Source organism: Garra rufa, chromosome 6, assembly GCF_049309525.1.
Source record: "Garra rufa chromosome 6, GarRuf1.0, whole genome shotgun sequence".
Classification (NCBI taxonomy): Eukaryota; Metazoa; Chordata; class Actinopteri; order Cypriniformes; family Cyprinidae; genus Garra; species Garra rufa.
The window spans coordinates 33,813,218-33,832,107 of record NC_133366.1 but is presented as its reverse complement, the minus strand read 5'-3'; the positions used below and the strand labels follow the sequence as shown (position 1 = coordinate 33,832,107).

Genomic DNA, 18,890 nt, shown 5'->3' with positions numbered 1-18,890 from the left:
TATTACAGTATTTATTCATCTTTGTTAATGTGTTAATGAAAATATAGTCGTTCATTGTAACAAGCTTAACGTATACTACGATTAACAAATGCTATAGAAGTTTTGTTCATTCTTAGTTCAAGTTAACTAAAATAGTTAACTAATGAACCTTATTGTAAAGTGGGTAACACTTTACAATAAAGTGTCATTTTTTAACATTGATTAATGTATTACCTAACATGAACAGACAATGAACAATACATTTATGACACTATTTATTACTTTTTGTTAATGTTAGTTAATAAAAGTATAGTTTTTCATTGTATGTTCATGTTAGTTCACAGTGCATTAATGTTAACAAACACAACTTGTGATTTTAATAATGCATTAGTAAATGCTGAAATTAACATTAAGATTAATAATGCTGTAGAAGTATTGTTCATTCTTAGTTAGTTAACTAATGAAATTAACCAATGTTAACTAATGAACCTTATTGCAAAGTGCTCTTGTAAATGGTTACCTTTTTTAATTAAACTCACTCATTCTCTACATTCTCAATGCAAAAATAAATAAAAATGTTCAAACAAAGAGATGAATTAGAAATGAAAGCTAATCATTTTACTTCAGTGACATGGTTCTTCCTTCTTAAAGGAATGACATGGCCAGGCCAAATCAAAGTTCGTAACAAACCTATTTTGACCAACGGGCCTAGTTTGGGTATCTCTGTGTTGTAGTTTATTCTGTACAATTTACATTGATTTTGCTGAAAATTCCTTTAATCACTGTGGCTCTGTGGTGCTACCGAGACATTTCAAGATGTTTTTTCACATCCTGACTAGCCTGACATACAGTAGCAACACTGGCTTAGTCAATGGCATATGTCTATGGGAGACGAGAAGTGTTTGGGGAAACCTGTTTGAAAACAGTCATTATTTTTTGCAGTTCCCTTTGGTGATGCTTGTACTACAGAAATAACCCACTTGAAGTAAATCCGAGGCTGTAATAATGCTGCATTTGCTGATGAATAAGCACACTGAGCAACTGATCGTTCCTACAGATCTCACTGCACAGCACAGCTGCACCCCCAAGTGGCCAGAGACAAGAACTCAACCAAAGAAGAGCAATGGGCCAACGCCAGGAGCCGGTGCCCAAAGCCACAGTCTGACACCAAATGACTTCACTACGCTTGGAACCATGTCCATATTACAATATCAATAGAGCATCTTAAAATAGACATTTCTGAAGCTAGAAAGCTCCGAAAACTGAGACTTCTCAAATACATTAAAGACGCAATTCAATCTGTAAATAAAAGTATGAACAGAGGGTTTGGCAGTGGAGGAATACAGATTCTAATCTGAGAAGTCTAGTTGATTATGGAGCGTAATAGTAGTCAGGTTATTGCAGTGAGAAGCTAGTGGATTACGGCTGACGCAAAGAGCCTGAGCACAGGAGGGAAAAAGGCAATGAGAGAAGGAACCAACTGAAGAAAGGAAGAGAGACATGGTAATGGACGGCTTGTGGAGGGAAAGTCTCATCTTTTTCTTCAATTTGAATTTAAAAATCTATGTCTATTTAAAATATTTTTGTTACATATAAATATTTTTGTAATATTTTATTATATATCTGTTAAATTTATACACTTGCAGTCAGCAAGCTTTTTTAATGAAAGAAATTAACACTATTATTCCGCAAAGATATATTAAATTAATAAAACTTTAGAGTAAACACATCTACATTGTTACAAAAAAATCTACTTGAAATAAATGCTCTTTTTTCTTTTACTTTCTACTCATCAGTGAATCATCAATGAAAAACATTAAGCAGTATAATTGATTTCAACACTGATATTAATAAGAAATTGTTATTTGAACACCAAAATTAAAATGATTTCTTAAGGATCACGTGAGACTAAAAACAGGTGTCATGGTTGCTGAAAATTCAGCTTTGCCACCAAAAGAATAAGATACATTTAAAATATGTACAAAAAATAATAATAAAACAAAATATTTCTACATTTACTGCACTTTTAATTAAGTAAATGCACCCTGGGTGAGCACAAGAGACTTCCTTCAAAAAATTGTTACAATTAGCTGTTGTTTAGAAATAATAATATTAATAAAATAATAATAAAACACAAAAAACTGTGTTCTATGAAAGAACACCAAGTTTTGTGATTTCATGTAAACATTCATGACTGTAAGTATCATATGTTTAATACATCCATCCATCCGTGTTTTTTGTGTGTGTGTGTGTTTGGGTCCTGACCTTGGAATGCGTGATGGAGAGTGTGTCCACCCACACGCGCCAACCACCCCACTCATACTTAATGGCGTGATAAAGAAGGATGCGAAAGATGGCGTACACCATCTCTGAGATCTTCTGCTCCTCGCTGTTCTTGGGGCTTATAAAGCACAGAGACAGCATCCACTCCTGCCACACCGAGCACTGCAACAGACTCCTACAGAAAAGAACAAGTTCGTAAAAAACCTCTACTCATTTCAGAAAAAATACTACTGATGACGAGCATGATGAAGTTCAGGATGCATGCATGAACTCAACTATATTTCAGAGACAAACTATCTTCAGAAATAAGCTAATGATTAACATACTTAAAGAAAAAAAATGCAAAAAAAAAATCACAATGACATGTAATCATTATAATTAGCTGTATTTAAAAACAGATACAAGATATCTAACATATCTAAGTAAATCTGTCTGTGTGTGTGTGTGTGTGTGTGTGTGTGTGTGTGTGTGTGTGTGTGTGTGTGTGTGTGTGTGTGTGTGTGTGTGTGTGTGTGTGTGTACCTGGTATTCATCACGTTATGGGGACCAAATGTCCCCACAAGGATAGTAATACCAGTAAATTTTGACCTTGTGGGGACATTTCTCAGGTCCCCATGAGGAAACAGGCTTATAAATCATGCACAATAAGTTTTTTTGAGGAAGTAAAGGTGTGCACAATCTCCTGTGAGGGCTAGGTTTAGGTGTAGGGTAGGTGTAGGGCGATAGAAAGTACGGTTTGTACAGTATAAAAACCATTACGCCTATGGAATGTCCCCATAAAACATGTAAACCCAACGTGTGTGTGTGTGTGTGTGTGTGTGTGTGTGTGTGTGTGTGTGTGTGTGTGTTCTTACCTGCGGTTCTCTCGGCTGTTGTTGAACAGTTTGATCATGTCTGAGAGGAAGATACGCCGTACTTCCATGCTTTCTGCTCCTGGAGAAGCGTTCTTCAAAAGAGCAGCTATCACTTTTAGGATTTCTGATGGGACAAAATACAGTATATGCTTTTAATGCCCATGAATGAACACTACCATTTCACACTGTATCTGAATGCCTACTTTTAAAAAATCTTGTAAACCATTAATAGTCGTCACTTTATCTTGTTTTTACACATTATAGTTTCAATTTTTAGTTTATATTTTGTTGACTGCCTTTTTTACTTATCATCAAATACACTGTACAATGTTTCAAAATGTACTTGGACAAACATACTATAAGAGCATATCTACATATAATAGTGCTATACAGATAATAAAGAAAAAGAATAAATGAAAAATAATGAAAAATGAATAAATGTACACTACCATTTAAAAGGTTTGGGGTCAGTATGATGTTCTAACTTTTATTCAGCAAGGATCCCTTAAATTTGTTTAGAAGTTACAGTAAAGACACTTATGATACCAGAAATGTTCAAATAAATACTATCCTTTTTTGTTCATCATAGAAAAAAAAAGAAAAAATGTATCAAGATTTTAATAAGTATTTCAATATTGATAATAATAAAAATTAGCATATATGACCCCGTACCACAAAACCTTAAGTAGCACAAGTATATTTGTAGCACAAGCCAAAAATACATTGTATTGTTAGAAAATTATTGATTTTTCTTTTATTGTTAAAATCATTAGGATATTAAGTAAAGATCATGTCCATGAAGAAAATATATCAAAAAATAATTCTTGATTAGTAATATTCATTGCTAAGAGCTTCATTTAGACCAATTTAAAGGTGATTTTCTCAATATTTTTATTTTTTTGCACCCTCAGAATTTAGATTTTTAAATAGTTGTATCTCAGGCAAATGGCAAATATTGTCCTATCCTAACAAACGATGGAACCATGGAAAGCTTATTCATTCTTATTTTAAGCTTATTTTAAGATGATGTATAAATCTAATTTTCGAAAAAATGCCCCTTATGACTGGTTGTGTGGTACAGGGTCATATATTTCTGAAAGACAGGAGTAAGGGTTGCTGAAAATTCAGCTTTGCATCAGAAAAATAAAATAAAATAAAAATTTCACAATATTACTTTTTTACTGTATTCTTCATCAAATAAACAAATCCTTGATGAACATAAGAGACAAAAACTAAATCCTACCAGCCCTAAATTTATGAAGAGCAAAATGTAAATAGTTAAAAACTATTTATGAAACAATGAGGAGAAAGAAAATTGCACCTTTTAAATAAAACGGATAGATCTTAATTTTTGCCCCAACACTTGCATTTAGCGAGGAAATAACCTGGATATAATGTGGAAGGAGAAAAAGTATACTCTACATCATAAGGTCAGTATAGTCTAAACTCTGCAGCTAAAGTCGTGGCTTCCTGGAACAGAGCGTTAGCTTAAACTGGAAAGATTGGTTGTTTAGATGAATTATCTAGACAATGTCAGCATGCATTAAGTTGAGAAGAGCAGCTCAAGTTTCAGCCGTCACAGGGAGTTTAGAGCACGACAGCATCTGTAACCAATGCTCTCACTCGTTCCAGCAGAATTGTGTTGTTTCTACGCCTTACTCACTCAAATTAGAGTCACTGAACCTTACCAGTAGAAAATTACCTTTGCATGTATCTCTGCACTTTTCTGGTTTTTTCGCTCTCCAATCACCATTTGGTCCTGGTTTGTCCCGGAGTTTAATTTAAAAGAAACTTTTGCTTCCTCAGTTTGTTTGATTGGGTCTGACATGGCTAAAGACTGCAATCAGAGCCATTTAGAGGCTTCAACACAGATCAAATCAAGGAGACACAGAAGAAAGCTGAAACTCTGCTGCGCTCACTCTCTGATCATAAATGAGACGGCCTTGAATCGGACTCTGATGGTCTACCATCTCCATCTGAACGCTCTAGAACCGACCCAGGATCTGTGATTCGCTGTCATTCTTCTGACTGGCAAGTTGTTTGCGTACACGGTCACATCTCCATGTAAATACAGCTCTAATCAGCTGCCTGCAGTACCTCAGAATTAAGCTTCATTAGGGAAAGGTCCGATATGGATCAGTATACAATATTAGTTTCACTTTTTACATTAAAACCAGAGCATCTGATTGCTGCCAAACCCTGTACTGAATTTAAAGGAGACACATGCAAAATTGAGCATAAAGCGAGGCTGGAAATAAAGGCATCTCATTATAAGAGAGAACCCAGCCATCTAATATTTAGAAACTAGCTGCTTGCGAAAGAAACCAATGCAGTGAAAATCTACGGAGGGACTTTAATTACTTTTTAATGTGTTTATCATCTGAGTAATCGTGACCGTCAAATGAGCTTCATTTGTCTGAGGTAACTGTATACTTCACCATTAGACGCAAGAAAATACGGCTGGCTGTTTGATTTGCACCGCAGCAGGAACAGAAATATGAAATGAGGCTCGCTTAACGCTATTATTGTAAATCATGAGTAAAAATAAGCAGAGTTAAGTCATTTTACAATAGGAGGCAGGCTCTGCTTGTGATCTTGCCGTCTCTTGTGTAAGGATGTTTTCCATACACACAAAAGCAGTATGAAATGCACCGCTGTAATGTTGACTGCTACTGTATTTCAGAATGAGGTAATAGTTGTAAATATTGTATTCTGTGCAAGTAAACTAAATAACTTTGTATTTATTTCTTTATAACATTTTTAATTTGTGACCCTGGATCACAAAACCAGTCTTAAGTAGCATGGGTATATTTGTAGCAATAGCCAAAAACGCACTGCATGGGTCAAAATTAACAATTTTACTTTTATGCCAAAAATCATTAGTATATTAAGTAAAGACCATGTTCCATGAAGATATTTTGTACATTTCCTACCATAAATATATCAAAACCTAATATTTGATTTAATAATAAACAATGATAACTAAAAAAAAAAAAAAAAACTTAATAAGAAAAAAAGTAGAATTGCATAACCTAAAAAGAAATCAAATGGTTCCCTTAATAAAAATGGTCAGATTTATTTTAATACAAAAATATTAAGTTAAAATTTATATTATTAGTTTATTTATTCTATTAAAAGTAGTGTAATTGCATCCAAAATAAAAGTTTGTGTACATAATATATGTGTGTGCACTGTATATATTTATTGTGTGTGTGTGTGTATATATATATATATATATATATATATATATATATATATATATGCGTGCATGTACATATTTAAGAAAAATATGTTTTTATATTAAATACATTTATTTATAATATAAATTATACAAATATAAATAATATACATGTAAATATATGTAAATATTTTCACAATATATACTGTATGTGTATTTATATATACATAATAAATATGCACAGTACACAAACATATATTATATAAACCAAAACTTTATTTTGGATGTGATTAATAGCGATTAATCATTGCCCAGCACTAATTAACAGCTATTTAATGAAGTGTTCGTATGCACATTTAATCACTGGTGTTACAATCGAATATACTGTGTATCATAACTTACGTGGATTTTGAATCTTCACAGTGGAGTCAGGGTCTGGGTGCTGTTTGTGAATGACCTGAGTACAGATCTGCTCTGTAAGAATCTGAAGAAAATGACATAAAAGTTTTGGTTCATCACTGATTTACAGATAAGCAACAAAATCCAGATTAGTGATGAGCATGAAAATAACTATGATATATAGCAATAGCATGACCTGAACTTTTAATAATTTCAAAACAGACATAATCCAGTGCCAACTGGCAAAAAAAAAAAAATGCATGAAAGAAAGTAAATAAAAACACACTTTAATAATTCATATTTGGATTCAAGATACTAGCCCAGTTAAAATCATGATGTGAAAAATCTGCACTAAACTACCTAAAATATAGAAAAAAATACAGTACCAGTCAAAAGTTTTTAGACTTTTAATGTTTTTTTTTTTTTTAAATAAGTCTTTTCTGCTCACCAAGCCTGCATTTATTTGATCCAAAGTACAGCAAAAAACAGTACAATTTTGAAATACTTGTACTATTTAAAATAACTGTTTTCTATTTAAATACATTTTAAAATGTGTTTTATTCCTATGATTTCAAAGCTTACATTTTAGGATCATTACTCCAGTCACATGATCCTTCAGAAATCATTCGAATAGTCTGATTTGCTGCTCAAAAACATTTATTGTTATTATTACGTTGAAAACAGCTGAGTAGATTTTTTTCAGGTTTCTTTGATGAATAGAAAGTTCAGAAGAACAGCATTTATCTCAAATAGAAATCTTTTGTGACATTATAAATGTCTTTATCATCACTTTTGATCAATTTAAAGCATACTTGCTAAATAAAATTATTCATTTTTATAATGTATTTCCAAAAAAAAAAAAAAATACTGACTCCAAGCTTTTGACTGGTATAGTGTATAATGTTACAAAAACCCTTTATTTCAGATAAATGTTGATCTTTGGATCTTTCTAATCAAAGAATCCTGAAAAAAAATGACTTAATTGTTTTAAATATTGATAATAATAATATTACTTTAATAATGCAAATCAGCATATTAGAATGATTTCTGGAGGATCATTGTATCATTGGCTTTAGTTATTTTGAATAGTATAAATATTTCACAATATTACTGCTTTTGCTGTATTTTGTATCAAATAAATGCAGGCTTGGTTAGCAGAATTGAAAAAAAAAACATGAAAAATCTTACTGTCAAAATTTTTTTGACTGGAAGTGTATATTTATAATTATTTAAGTTAATTAAAAATGTGCAAAAAACAGAGGCTTTTGACACTTTTTATTGCCCAGAGCATGCTGTTGCCCCTAAAAAAATGCAATTAATAAAATGTTATGTTTTGTTGACTTTCGTATATTATAATCAAAAACTAAGTGCTATAAGCAAACATTTAAAAAAAAAAAAATCATACAATTGTATGAGACTGACCTCAAAGAGCACGTTGTATGTTGTGACTGTGAACTGGTTTGAGTGGAGCATCAATCGTTCAGTGAGCAGAGAGAACAGGCCGTGAGCCAGCATGACCTCTGACTTTGTCCTAAAACACATGGCATCCAAAACCATCAGCACCACACTATGATTTACTTCAAACACAGGCAGAACCCCAACAGGGCATAACTGCAGCCCAGAGCTTCTGAAAAATATCTTTATAATCACGGAATGAAGCTGCATCTATTTTTAAAACACTTGGCGGTCAGATTCCTTCTGGGGGAAATTCACATAAAGCAAATGGGATTACAAATGAAAGTGAGCTTTATCTATCAAACACCACAGAAACTGCATTTGGAAAAATACTCACACACGATTACAGACTTTGACTACATTAGTGCATAAATATTTCCGTGCTGCATGAATTAATAGTGGAGTGAGGGTAATTTGTTATCAAAATAACCCAGCTGAATTCACTCTGGGAACAGACCTAGTCGCTTATTTTAAACCGTTCATTTTGAGAACAAAAAAAAACTGCCTTCAACTCACTTGATGGTATGCTGGGAGCTTATTTCTGCTAAATATTTATAGCAAGGCCATCTACTACTGAATCATTTTGTTAAATAAACAGTCTGATCGAATCATGTATAGGAATCACATTTTAAAAACAAGGTTAACGTGTTATTGTTACTAATATGATTAATAGTATTATTATAAGTTTTATTCCAAATAACAAAGTAGTAACTCACTTTGGTGACAAATATTTGAGAAAGTAGCCCAAGACTTTGAGTGCCTGCACACGAATCCCTTCACTTTTGGATGCGAGCAGCTTAAAGATGACCCTGTTGTTCGCAGAAGAGAAAATGATGAGAAACAGATGGTGATACAAAATAAATGACGTAAATAAAACATACATATTCATATAACATACTTATTACCTATATTTAAAAATGAAAAAATAGTTTTTAACAAACAACCACAGTTATTATATCTATTTAAAATGAGTGAGCAATTGGAGTAAGGCTTAAATATGGTTTCTTTCTGAAAAAAGAAAGTGCCAGCGACGCAGTCTGGTATGTACACAGATCTCACAAGAGCTGACGTGTACATTCAAATGTAACTGAGACTATTACACTGTCTCCATATTAAAATAAATCTGCCTATATCTTTCAGGAGTAGGATTTGATGGAAGTGTGATTTGAATGAGGTTGTCAGATCTAAAATGAAAGTGAGGCCCTCTGTTTTATCATGACGAGCTGTCCAGATGCCCCCCCACTAGCGTGCACATTTAACCCCATGGCTGTCAGTGGAACTAGCATGTCTATAAAGGCTTTGGAAATGTAAATGCCTTCATTTTTGTAGCCCATATAAGAGCTCAGTACAGCAGTATAGGTATCAGATGAACCTATGAAGTGTTTTTATAGGTTTTGTTAAGCTGGACTCAGATGTCTCTGCTATGAATGAGGTGTTGTGGCCTCGCATTATTCCATAGAGGTGAATCCAAATTCATTTGTCAGTTTTGTTTCTAGATTTATTTATAGCTTTTAATAAAAATGTAGGTTAAAGAATATAATATTTGTCTGGTTACAAGAGGCAACAACAGCTCTCACCGTATTCCATTTCGCTGATCGAAGGCTTGAACCATTGATCCGGGATGCTCAGACATCAGTGCCACCAGAAGCTGGAGAACATCCATCAGATTATCATCCTGTTTAAAAAAAAAAAAAAAAGTTGTTAAACAAGTATGTGTCAGAGTCAGGTGTCATTCAAGGCACCAGTTTTGTTGTTCTAGGATTTAAACAGATGATTATAGCAGTAGTAAAGTGAAGTAGAGGATCTTACATTGTAGACTGTGCCCACAATAACCTTACATTAAAATAAATTCAGTGCATATGCATGCTTCTCTGACAGAAAAACATTTTAGGGAGTAAACGTCACTTTCAAAAAGCTATTACAAATTGGTGTCCCATTCTGTTTTTAAAAGCATTAGAATAGAATAGATAAGAATAGAATAGAATAGAATAGAATAGAATAGAAGAAACTATTTAGTGAGTAAATGGCACTTCCAAAAACCATACAAATTGGTATCCTATTATGTTTTAAAAGCATTAAAAGGACAAAAATATAAAAAATTATATAGAACAGAATAGAATAGAATAGAATAGAATAGAATAGAATATTTTAGTTAGTAAATGGCACTTCCAAGAAGCATACAAATTGGTTTCCTATTATGTTTTTTAAAAGCATTAAAAGGACAAAAATATAGAAATGATATAGAATAGAATAGAAGAAACTATTTAGTGAGTAAATGGCACTTCCAAAAACCATACAAATTGGTATCCTATTATGTTTTAAAAGCATTAAAAGGACAAAAATATAAAAATTATATAGAATAGAATAGAATAGAATAGAATAGAATATTTTAGTCAGTAAATGGCACTTCTAAAAAGCATGCAAATTGGTTTCCTATTATGTTTTTAAAAAGCATTAAAAGGACAAAAATATAGACATTATACAGAACAGAATAGAATAGAATAGAATAGAATAAACATTTTAATGAGTAAATGTACTTTCAAAAAGTATATAAGTTGGTGTCCTATTATGTTTTTAAAAGCATTAAAATGACAAAAATTTAGAAATTATACAGAGCAGAACAGAATAGAATAGAATAGAATAAACATTTTAATGAGTAAATGTACTTTCAAAAAGCATATGTTGGTGTCCTATTATGTTTTTAAAAGCATTAAAAGGACAAAAATATAGAAATTACATAGAATAGAATAGAACAGAAACATTTTAGTGTGTAAATGTATTTTCCAAAAGCATACAAGTTGGTGTCCTATTATGTTTTAAAAATCATTATAAGGAATTATATATATATATATATATATATATATATATATATATATATATATATATATATATATATATATACACATACATATATATATAGAATAGAATAGAATAGAATAGATTAGAAATTGTAGTAGTCCATAAGGCTGTGTATTTGATAAAAAATACAGAAAAAATAGTAATATTGTGAAATATTACAGCAATTTGAAATAGTAGTTTTCTATTTTAATATACTTTAAAATATAATGAATTTTTCAGCATCATTACTATAGTGTCACATGATATTTCAGAAATCATTCTAATATGCTGATTTATTATCAGTGCTGCCAAATTTGTTTTATTTATTTTTATTATTTATTTTTTTTAACCTATGAAACTTGAATCTTTGGTGAATAAAATGTTAAAAAGAACAGCATTCATTTAAAATAGAAATCTTTTATAATAATATCCTTTTTTTTCTAACAAGGATGTGTAAAATTGATTAAAAGTGATAGTAAAGACTAATATTGTTAGAATTTGTTATTCATCAAAGAATCCTGAAAATGTATCACACGTTTCAAAAAAAATATTAAGCAGCACAACTGTTTCCAACATTGATAATAAATTAACATATTAGAATTATTTCTGTAGGATCATGTAACACTGAAGTAATGAAATTAGGCTTTGCATCACAGAAATAAATTGTACTTTAAAGTATTAAAATAGAAAACTCATTTTAAATTGCAAAAATATTTGTTTTGATCTAATAAATGGAACTTTGATGAGTATAAGAGAATTCTTTAAAACACATTAAAATCTTACTGATCCCAAACTTTTGAATGGCAGTCTAGAATAGAATAGAATAGAATAGAATAGAACAGAACAGAACAGAACAGAACAGAACAGAACAGAACAGAACATTTGTGGCATGCCTACCATTTTTAACATGAGAGAAACAAGAGAGAAAGCTGTAGGGACCAAGCGCCATCTGGTGGTAGATACACCACAGACTATACAGTGAAACTAAAAAAAAGACATAATTGACAGTCTACCCTGACTTTTTAATAACTAAAAAGTGGTCAGACAGCAGCTACTGGTTTGTAATTGTAATGTATTGAGGAATGTTTGAAATGACAGTAGGTGCTTTAGGGTACCTCGTGCATTGTGAGCAGGTAGTTCAAAATACTCTGCAGTTCGTCTTCCTTTACGCCATGATCCTACATTTACAAAACACACAAGCATTACATGGACTGCACTTCTCATAATGGAAGAAATGTATTTACATTGTACACATGTTATGGTCACACTAGAGTACCTTCATGATAAGTTGTTTGACAAACAGCAGCAGGAACGCCCGGAGAGAGTGAATCTCCTTCTGATTGGGTCTTGGCCCATCTGATGCAAGATATAAACCAAACAAAAAGTAACGTGAATAATATTCCATGAGCCTATGTTTGTGATAATACTAATACTAATATATTTTCATTGTGGTTTTTTTTGTCTGTCATCTGTTAGCTTGTTTTTGTTCTGGATCCTAAAGGAAAATCAGTTTAGAATTTCCATTTTTAATCATTTTCCTTTATAACTTATAAAAGGAAGAACATATTTCCCTCATAATGTAATCTTAATTTCGTTTAATGGGATTTGAATGAGACAAGCAATAAAGCAGTCTACTGTGGAAATTACACACACAAAGCATTGAAAGACAAATTGCTTAGTTACTGAGGAATCGAATGCTCTCCCACAGCATCTTTAATGCATCTTTAGTCCTCTATTTTGTCTGGAAAGACTATTTATTTTCAAGACAGGATTTTTACAATGTAAATAGTATTAAAAGAAAAAAGAATGAATATGAAATTCATAAAGTTGCAATATCCTAGTCAGGATTAAAATAATTTGTAATGAAAATAAACTGTATTAAATGGGGGGGGGGGGGAATAGATGTTTTACTACTATTCCCAGACCTTCGGACACCACTGTAGCTTCACATGGACCTTTTTTTGACCCATATTCCCTAGTTTCAAGACATGTTGAGAAGTTGGTTTAGTTCTGAGCAGGCTGCTGTCTTACCAAGACCCTTGGGTGTGATTCCGCTGCGGTCCAGTGGGTTTACAACCCAGTAGAAATACTTGAGTGTGTGCATGATCTGCAGTACAGTTCCAACTCTACGGATGGCATTGTAGATGGTGACAGTGCTGATGAATTCTGTGGCCAGGTAGGTGTAGAGAACCAGCTGTACCTGTTAAGGGCAGCAAATCGGTTTAAACCACCAATGAAAAGCCACATTTGAAGAGAACAAAGAATTGGTAAACTGATAAGTTAGCATGATGCAGCAGAATCAGCTTGTGTAAATGTGTTAGATACCTTAGCTGGGGCATGAATCCAGATGGTAGGGTTGAAGAGGATGTGGTCACACAGCTGTTTCAAGAGCAAAACTCCAGTAGGGAGGTTGCTAAGATAACGGGCAAAGGCAAGGACAATGTCCAGCACTGGTCGTGTCACATGTACTTTGGAAGACTGAGAAGAAAATGCAAACATGAAATTAGATTTTTTTTTTAAGAAGGCAGCGTTTGCAAGCTGTTTTAGCTCTGTCACATCAAGCCTTGAGATCAATCTCAGGTTTCTAATGTTCCTTACAACACCTGGGCTGATTGCCAATGTGCAGAGGACTCACTGTCCTAACACTCACAAGAGAATCCTTTTACTTTTTTAGTCTTAAAGGTGCAGCATAGGACAATTACTGCCTTTTCTGGAATATATAGAATTTATATATTTTTAAAATCTGAAACATGCTGCACTTACAGTCTAAAGAGACTTTCATAAGAGTGCATACCATATCAGTTGTAAGATTATTTACTTGACATCACAGGCATTTCATCATCAAACTAAAACAGTTAAGGTTCAACTGAAATTCTCAAATTCTTTAAAAATAGCAGTAAATTGTATTACTGGTATTTTACATTACTTTAAATGTAGTATTAAAATGTGACTTCTACTTACTTATCTGGGTTTTTTTTTCTCACAACAATGCAATTCTGACCTTGAGTGTATTATATTCAGATTCAACTTTCTAAAATCACAGTACACAAGTTATTACATCTTAATTTTACCAATTTGGTCTCTGAAATCTCTTTGTCAAGAGAACCAAAACAATATTACAACAATAAACAAAACAAAAAAACATACTGTAAGATATGGACGCAAGATATTAATTTGTGCTTCATTCATTAAGATGTACCAATGAAACAACCAACCTGTTATTGGAGAGGGACAATCAACCTATGCATGAAACTCTTAATTCAGTAATAACACACCATTATAACCCATCTGTAACTAAGAGGCACTAGCCTATCACAACGGCCTAAAAAGTATACCTTTCTTTTAACCGTTTTAATACATTTTAAATATTTACCTGCAGTTTAAATATTGAATGAATGCTATTTTAATGCTAGAGTATTTTAAATGACAGTTTTCTCTGGATGTATAACATTTTAGAATTTGTAAGTTGAGTTTCTACAGTTACAAAAGCAACTTGAACAATTAAAAAAAAAAATACACTTTTACACATTTTAGGGCCTTCAGGTACAAACTGAACCCAGTTTTGGTCTTGTAATTGTATATATATATTTTTTACTGTGTCACAACTTGATTTGACAACCTGAGGCCAGAGGACACCTAAAGTGTCAAGGACGTTTTACTGCAGGCTTAAGTATCAAATGACAAAAAAGACTTGAGTGTACACAGAGAAAAAAGAGAAAAACAGAAAGTCTTTCAAAACAAAAAGAAACATGGAAAGGACAACTATTTGAGTATTTAAAGCGATTTAAACAGATAATCATATGACATCCAGTTACAGCTATGGTACTAAGTATTCTTAAACATTCCACTTTTTTTCTATATCTGTTACCCAGCAACTTCTACAGGCATATGCTATTATGTTTTAATAAGCACTCTCTTATATTCATTTTAAGAGTGTAAGCTTACTTCAAACTTGAAAGAAGTTTAGTTCCAGAATTTTTTTTTTACAGATAATTTACATCCCCATGTCATCCAAGATGTTTATGCCTTTCTTTCTTCAGCCGCAAAGAAATGTTTTTTGAGAAAAATATTTCTATCCATATAGTGAACTTTTTACAATGCTCCCGAGTTTGAACTTCCAAAATGCAGTTTAAATGCAGCTTCAAAGGGCTCTAAATGTCTCAGCCGAGGAAGAAGGGTCTTTCTGGTGAAACAATCCATTATTTTCTAAAAAATGAAAAATTATATACTTTTTAAACCTCAAATGCTCATCTTTTCTAGCTCTGTGTGAACTTTGTGTATTCCAGTTCTAGACAGTTAGGTTGAAAAACTCCTCATCTTCAAAATCATCCTGCATCGCTGCAGAAGTACCGACCCAGTGTTTACAAAGTGAACGTGCAAAGAAGATCGCCCTTTACAAAAAAAGGTAAAACAGCGATTTTGAAGCTGGAAAAGAAAATGAGATGTCATGAACTGGAATACACAGAGTTCACACAGAGCTAGACAAGGTGAGCTTTTGAGGTTAAAAAGTATATAAATTGTTTTGTTTTTTAGAAAATAACCGATCGTTTCACTAGATAAGACCCATCTTCATTGCCTGAGATCTTTTAGAGCTGTTTGAAGCTGCATCTCAACTGCATTTTTAAAGTTCAAACTCAGGGGCACCATAGAAGTCCACTATATGGAGAGAAATCCTGAAATGTTATCCTCAAAAAACTATTTCTTTACAACTGCAGAAAGAAAGACATGAACATCTTGGATGACAAAGGGGTGAGTAAAATATCTGTAAATTTTTGTTCTGAAAGTGAACCTTTAAAGAAGACAGTTTTCTCAGTTTTTAAACTGCCTTTGGTTGCATGTTTCACATACACGATGCATAAAGTTATATTCATGTTGGGCACTTACCTTCTCCAGTGAGTAACCGATGACAAGAAAGCCCTTGCAGGACAGCACCTGTTCTTGCATAGCTACAGAGCCCTTCAACAGCTCCATCACAAATGACAGTAGTGTGCAACTGAGGAAAAAAAAAAACATGCAACAGGTGGGCTTCAGTAGAGAAAGACTAAGTAGAACTAACAACAAAATGACAAATATGAACGGATCTATTTCAAGAATGCACCTAAAGTAAGACAGTGACCGAAGGCTGTCAAAATCCAAACAAATGAAAATGTCCATAGAACAAGTCTTGATGAACAGGCTAAATTTTTACATCTAAACACATTCAAATGTGGTGTTTCATCACTGACATCAAAATGACAAACACTGGTTTTGGAAAAACAATTATTTCAATGTTTGACTTTTATGGTGTTTTTGCTTGGAAACAGCCTACAAAATACCTTTTTGTGTTATATGGAGCAAATTCCATGATTTTCATTAGGCCTTTAAATATAACATATTAATGTGGTGAAACTAACTATAAAAATAAATAAATAAGCAACGCATTTAACCTTTATGCTATGCATTTTACCTTTACACTGCATGCAGTTGTGAACGTATATGATGCAGGATGATGATCCTGCACCTTATGGGTTTGTCTTATATTTATTTGATATAGTTTAGCAATAAAGCAAAAGCTTTTTTTTTTTTTTTGGCGATATATGCTTTTTTTATCTACACAACATCTACACAATAACTAGGCTACACGTTACATTTTATACACAATATTGTCAGTATTGTCTGTTTTTGCTCAATTTTACCAAAAAAACTTGTTCCGAAGCCACAGCAGAACTGTTGCATGTCTCCAGGAAACACAGTGTTTTGTTACTGAATAAATATATGCTTTTGAACGTATTGAGTGGGCCAATAATTCAGTGACCCATTCATAAAGACTTGCCTGCGTTTCTGAATGAATCAGTCATTTGAACGAAATGGTTGTTCATTTAAAACCTATTAGTCTCACAGCATTATTTATGCAATTCTAATTGCAGTGTAAATGTCCATGCTACATTTTGAACAGGTCATTTACAGTAAATATATCTAAATGCTACTTCAAATGCAGCTTCTGAAAACAATGTTATGGCCACAGTGTAGGCTTAAATGTTTGTTTATGTATAATAAATTCTATGTAATCTTAAAAAAAATGTAATCTTACCAAAAAAAAAAAACTAAATTAATTTAAAAAGCTACTTTTTGACTACTCTATTCAATGCTTCTCTCATCTAACACAATAATGTCTTAAAATTATATGTTGGGGGTAATCTCTAATCTCAAATTGATGTGTGATTAATTTGTGAATATTTACTGTAGATTATTCGGCACGTCATGTAATTAATTAATTTAAAAACTCGCTTGACATCCTTAATTTTCAAATGTCAATCAAATGAGATGTAGAATAATATTTGTTATCATGAATAGCCTGATCAAAATGGTCATTTTGATAACGGGAAAGAAAAAAAAAGTATTTGAATTCTTGACTGAGGCATTTGTGAGTACTACAGCCAATCATGGTTAAATATTTAACTTTGTATTGGCTTCTAGTCAATGGTATGTGCACACAAAATAACACTGAATAACATTAAATACTGACCTCTCAAGGACCAAACCTTCCAGCCAAAAACAGACTAATGGTTTGTGTACCATGAGAAAACATCTCCTTTAAAAAGCTGTTACAATGTGTCTACTGGGTTTAACAACTCCAGGACAGACAACATTAACTTAATTTTCAGTTTTTCCTAGCCAGGCTAAAACTGAAAAGAGCTCAATCTTTTTTTCCCACTGAGAATCCCTTTCCTAATTTTCATTTCGCCCCCCGGGCAGAGTTGATGTGTTCTCACCAGACGGAGGTGTCCAGCTCGTCACCGCTGTGCTGGAGGAAATCCAGCTGTGCAAACAGGGGGAAAAGGACCTGAACTCCTCCTATAGAATGGATGGCACTCTGAACCGAGTGTGTCACCACAGCTTTGACGTCCTGAAACATAGAAAGGCTTGATGTTGGGTTTGTTTTCTAATTTTGTTGTATTACATCATTTCGTTGTGTAACACAGATACCCTCTGATCAACACAGTTCATATTATTGTCATCTTCCTATTGTTCTGCAACAACTATTCCTGAATGAGAAGGTTATTTGATAAATCTGCTCTGTATGCATGAAGAAGTGGGGGTGGGTGGGTATAATTAAATACAGAAAGACAGCTGTGAGGTCCTTCTTAATGTGCCTCTAATCAGACCAGTGCTCTCCCAGATGGCACATTCATAAAACCATTGTCAGAGAAAGCTACTTCATCTGTTCAGCATGTGAAGATGCCATTAGAACGTAAGAAGCCTTTATTAACTAAAAAAAAAATCTAAGAATTAAGATACATTATTGTTTCTATTGGTCATTTTATAGAATATATCCTATTATTCAGTTATCAAGTCCAGGGCTTGACAAAACCAATTCTTCAGTTGAGATTTGTACTTGTCCTGCAAGCAAATGTTTTTTGCCAACACAATATTAAATATAGCTGCAAGCAGCAATTATGGGGCTAAGCACTACAGAAGCAGGCATCAGACCAACTGCAGTAATGAGTAATTGAGGCCATTTTACAATGATTTTTGTCCAAATGGCTGAAAAATCATATAAAACTACTAGTAATATAATTTAATAGCTTATCACTATTGACCGATGGGTGGCGCTGCTAACAAATTGATGTGGCGTGGTCAGTGTAAGGAGACAATGACAAGTTTAGTGTCAATATGTCAAAGCTCTGCAGAGATACAGTCTCAGACGTAGTCTGGCATCACGTCTCAAATTTGTCTATCAACACGAAATCCGTAACTTTTTGTCAGCACAGTCTGAAGATGGTCTAACTTGATTTTGGTTAAAATCGGACAAACAGTCGTGGAGGAGTTCGAAAAAATAAGTTTTCAACATAAATCAAAATGCCGGACAGGAAGTTCAACCAACTATGGCATAATTGGTATGTACACTGCCCTCCAAAGGTTTG

At 32.9% G+C, this 18,890-nt stretch overlaps 1 protein-coding gene across 1 annotated transcript in view; it reads right to left on the bottom strand.

The window, feature by feature from the left end:
• lrba (LPS-responsive vesicle trafficking, beach and anchor containing) overlaps nt 1-18,890 on the bottom strand; it is a 352,295-nt gene that overhangs the window by 257,830 nt on the left and 75,575 nt on the right. The window contains exons 10-21 of the mRNA XM_073842640.1: nt 17,739-17,872; nt 15,871-15,979; nt 13,312-13,464; nt 13,018-13,186; nt 12,263-12,342; nt 12,102-12,164; nt 9,726-9,823; nt 8,865-8,957; nt 8,116-8,224; nt 6,697-6,778; nt 3,117-3,240; nt 2,245-2,437 (exon numbers count right to left, since the gene is read on the bottom strand). Coding sequence (XP_073698741.1) covers nt 2,245-2,437; nt 3,117-3,240; nt 6,697-6,778; nt 8,116-8,224; nt 8,865-8,957; nt 9,726-9,823; nt 12,102-12,164; nt 12,263-12,342; nt 13,018-13,186; nt 13,312-13,464; nt 15,871-15,979; nt 17,739-17,872 — 1,407 coding nt within the window. The remainder of the gene's footprint in view (nt 1-2,244; nt 2,438-3,116; nt 3,241-6,696; nt 6,779-8,115; nt 8,225-8,864; nt 8,958-9,725; nt 9,824-12,101; nt 12,165-12,262; nt 12,343-13,017; nt 13,187-13,311; nt 13,465-15,870; nt 15,980-17,738; nt 17,873-18,890) is intronic.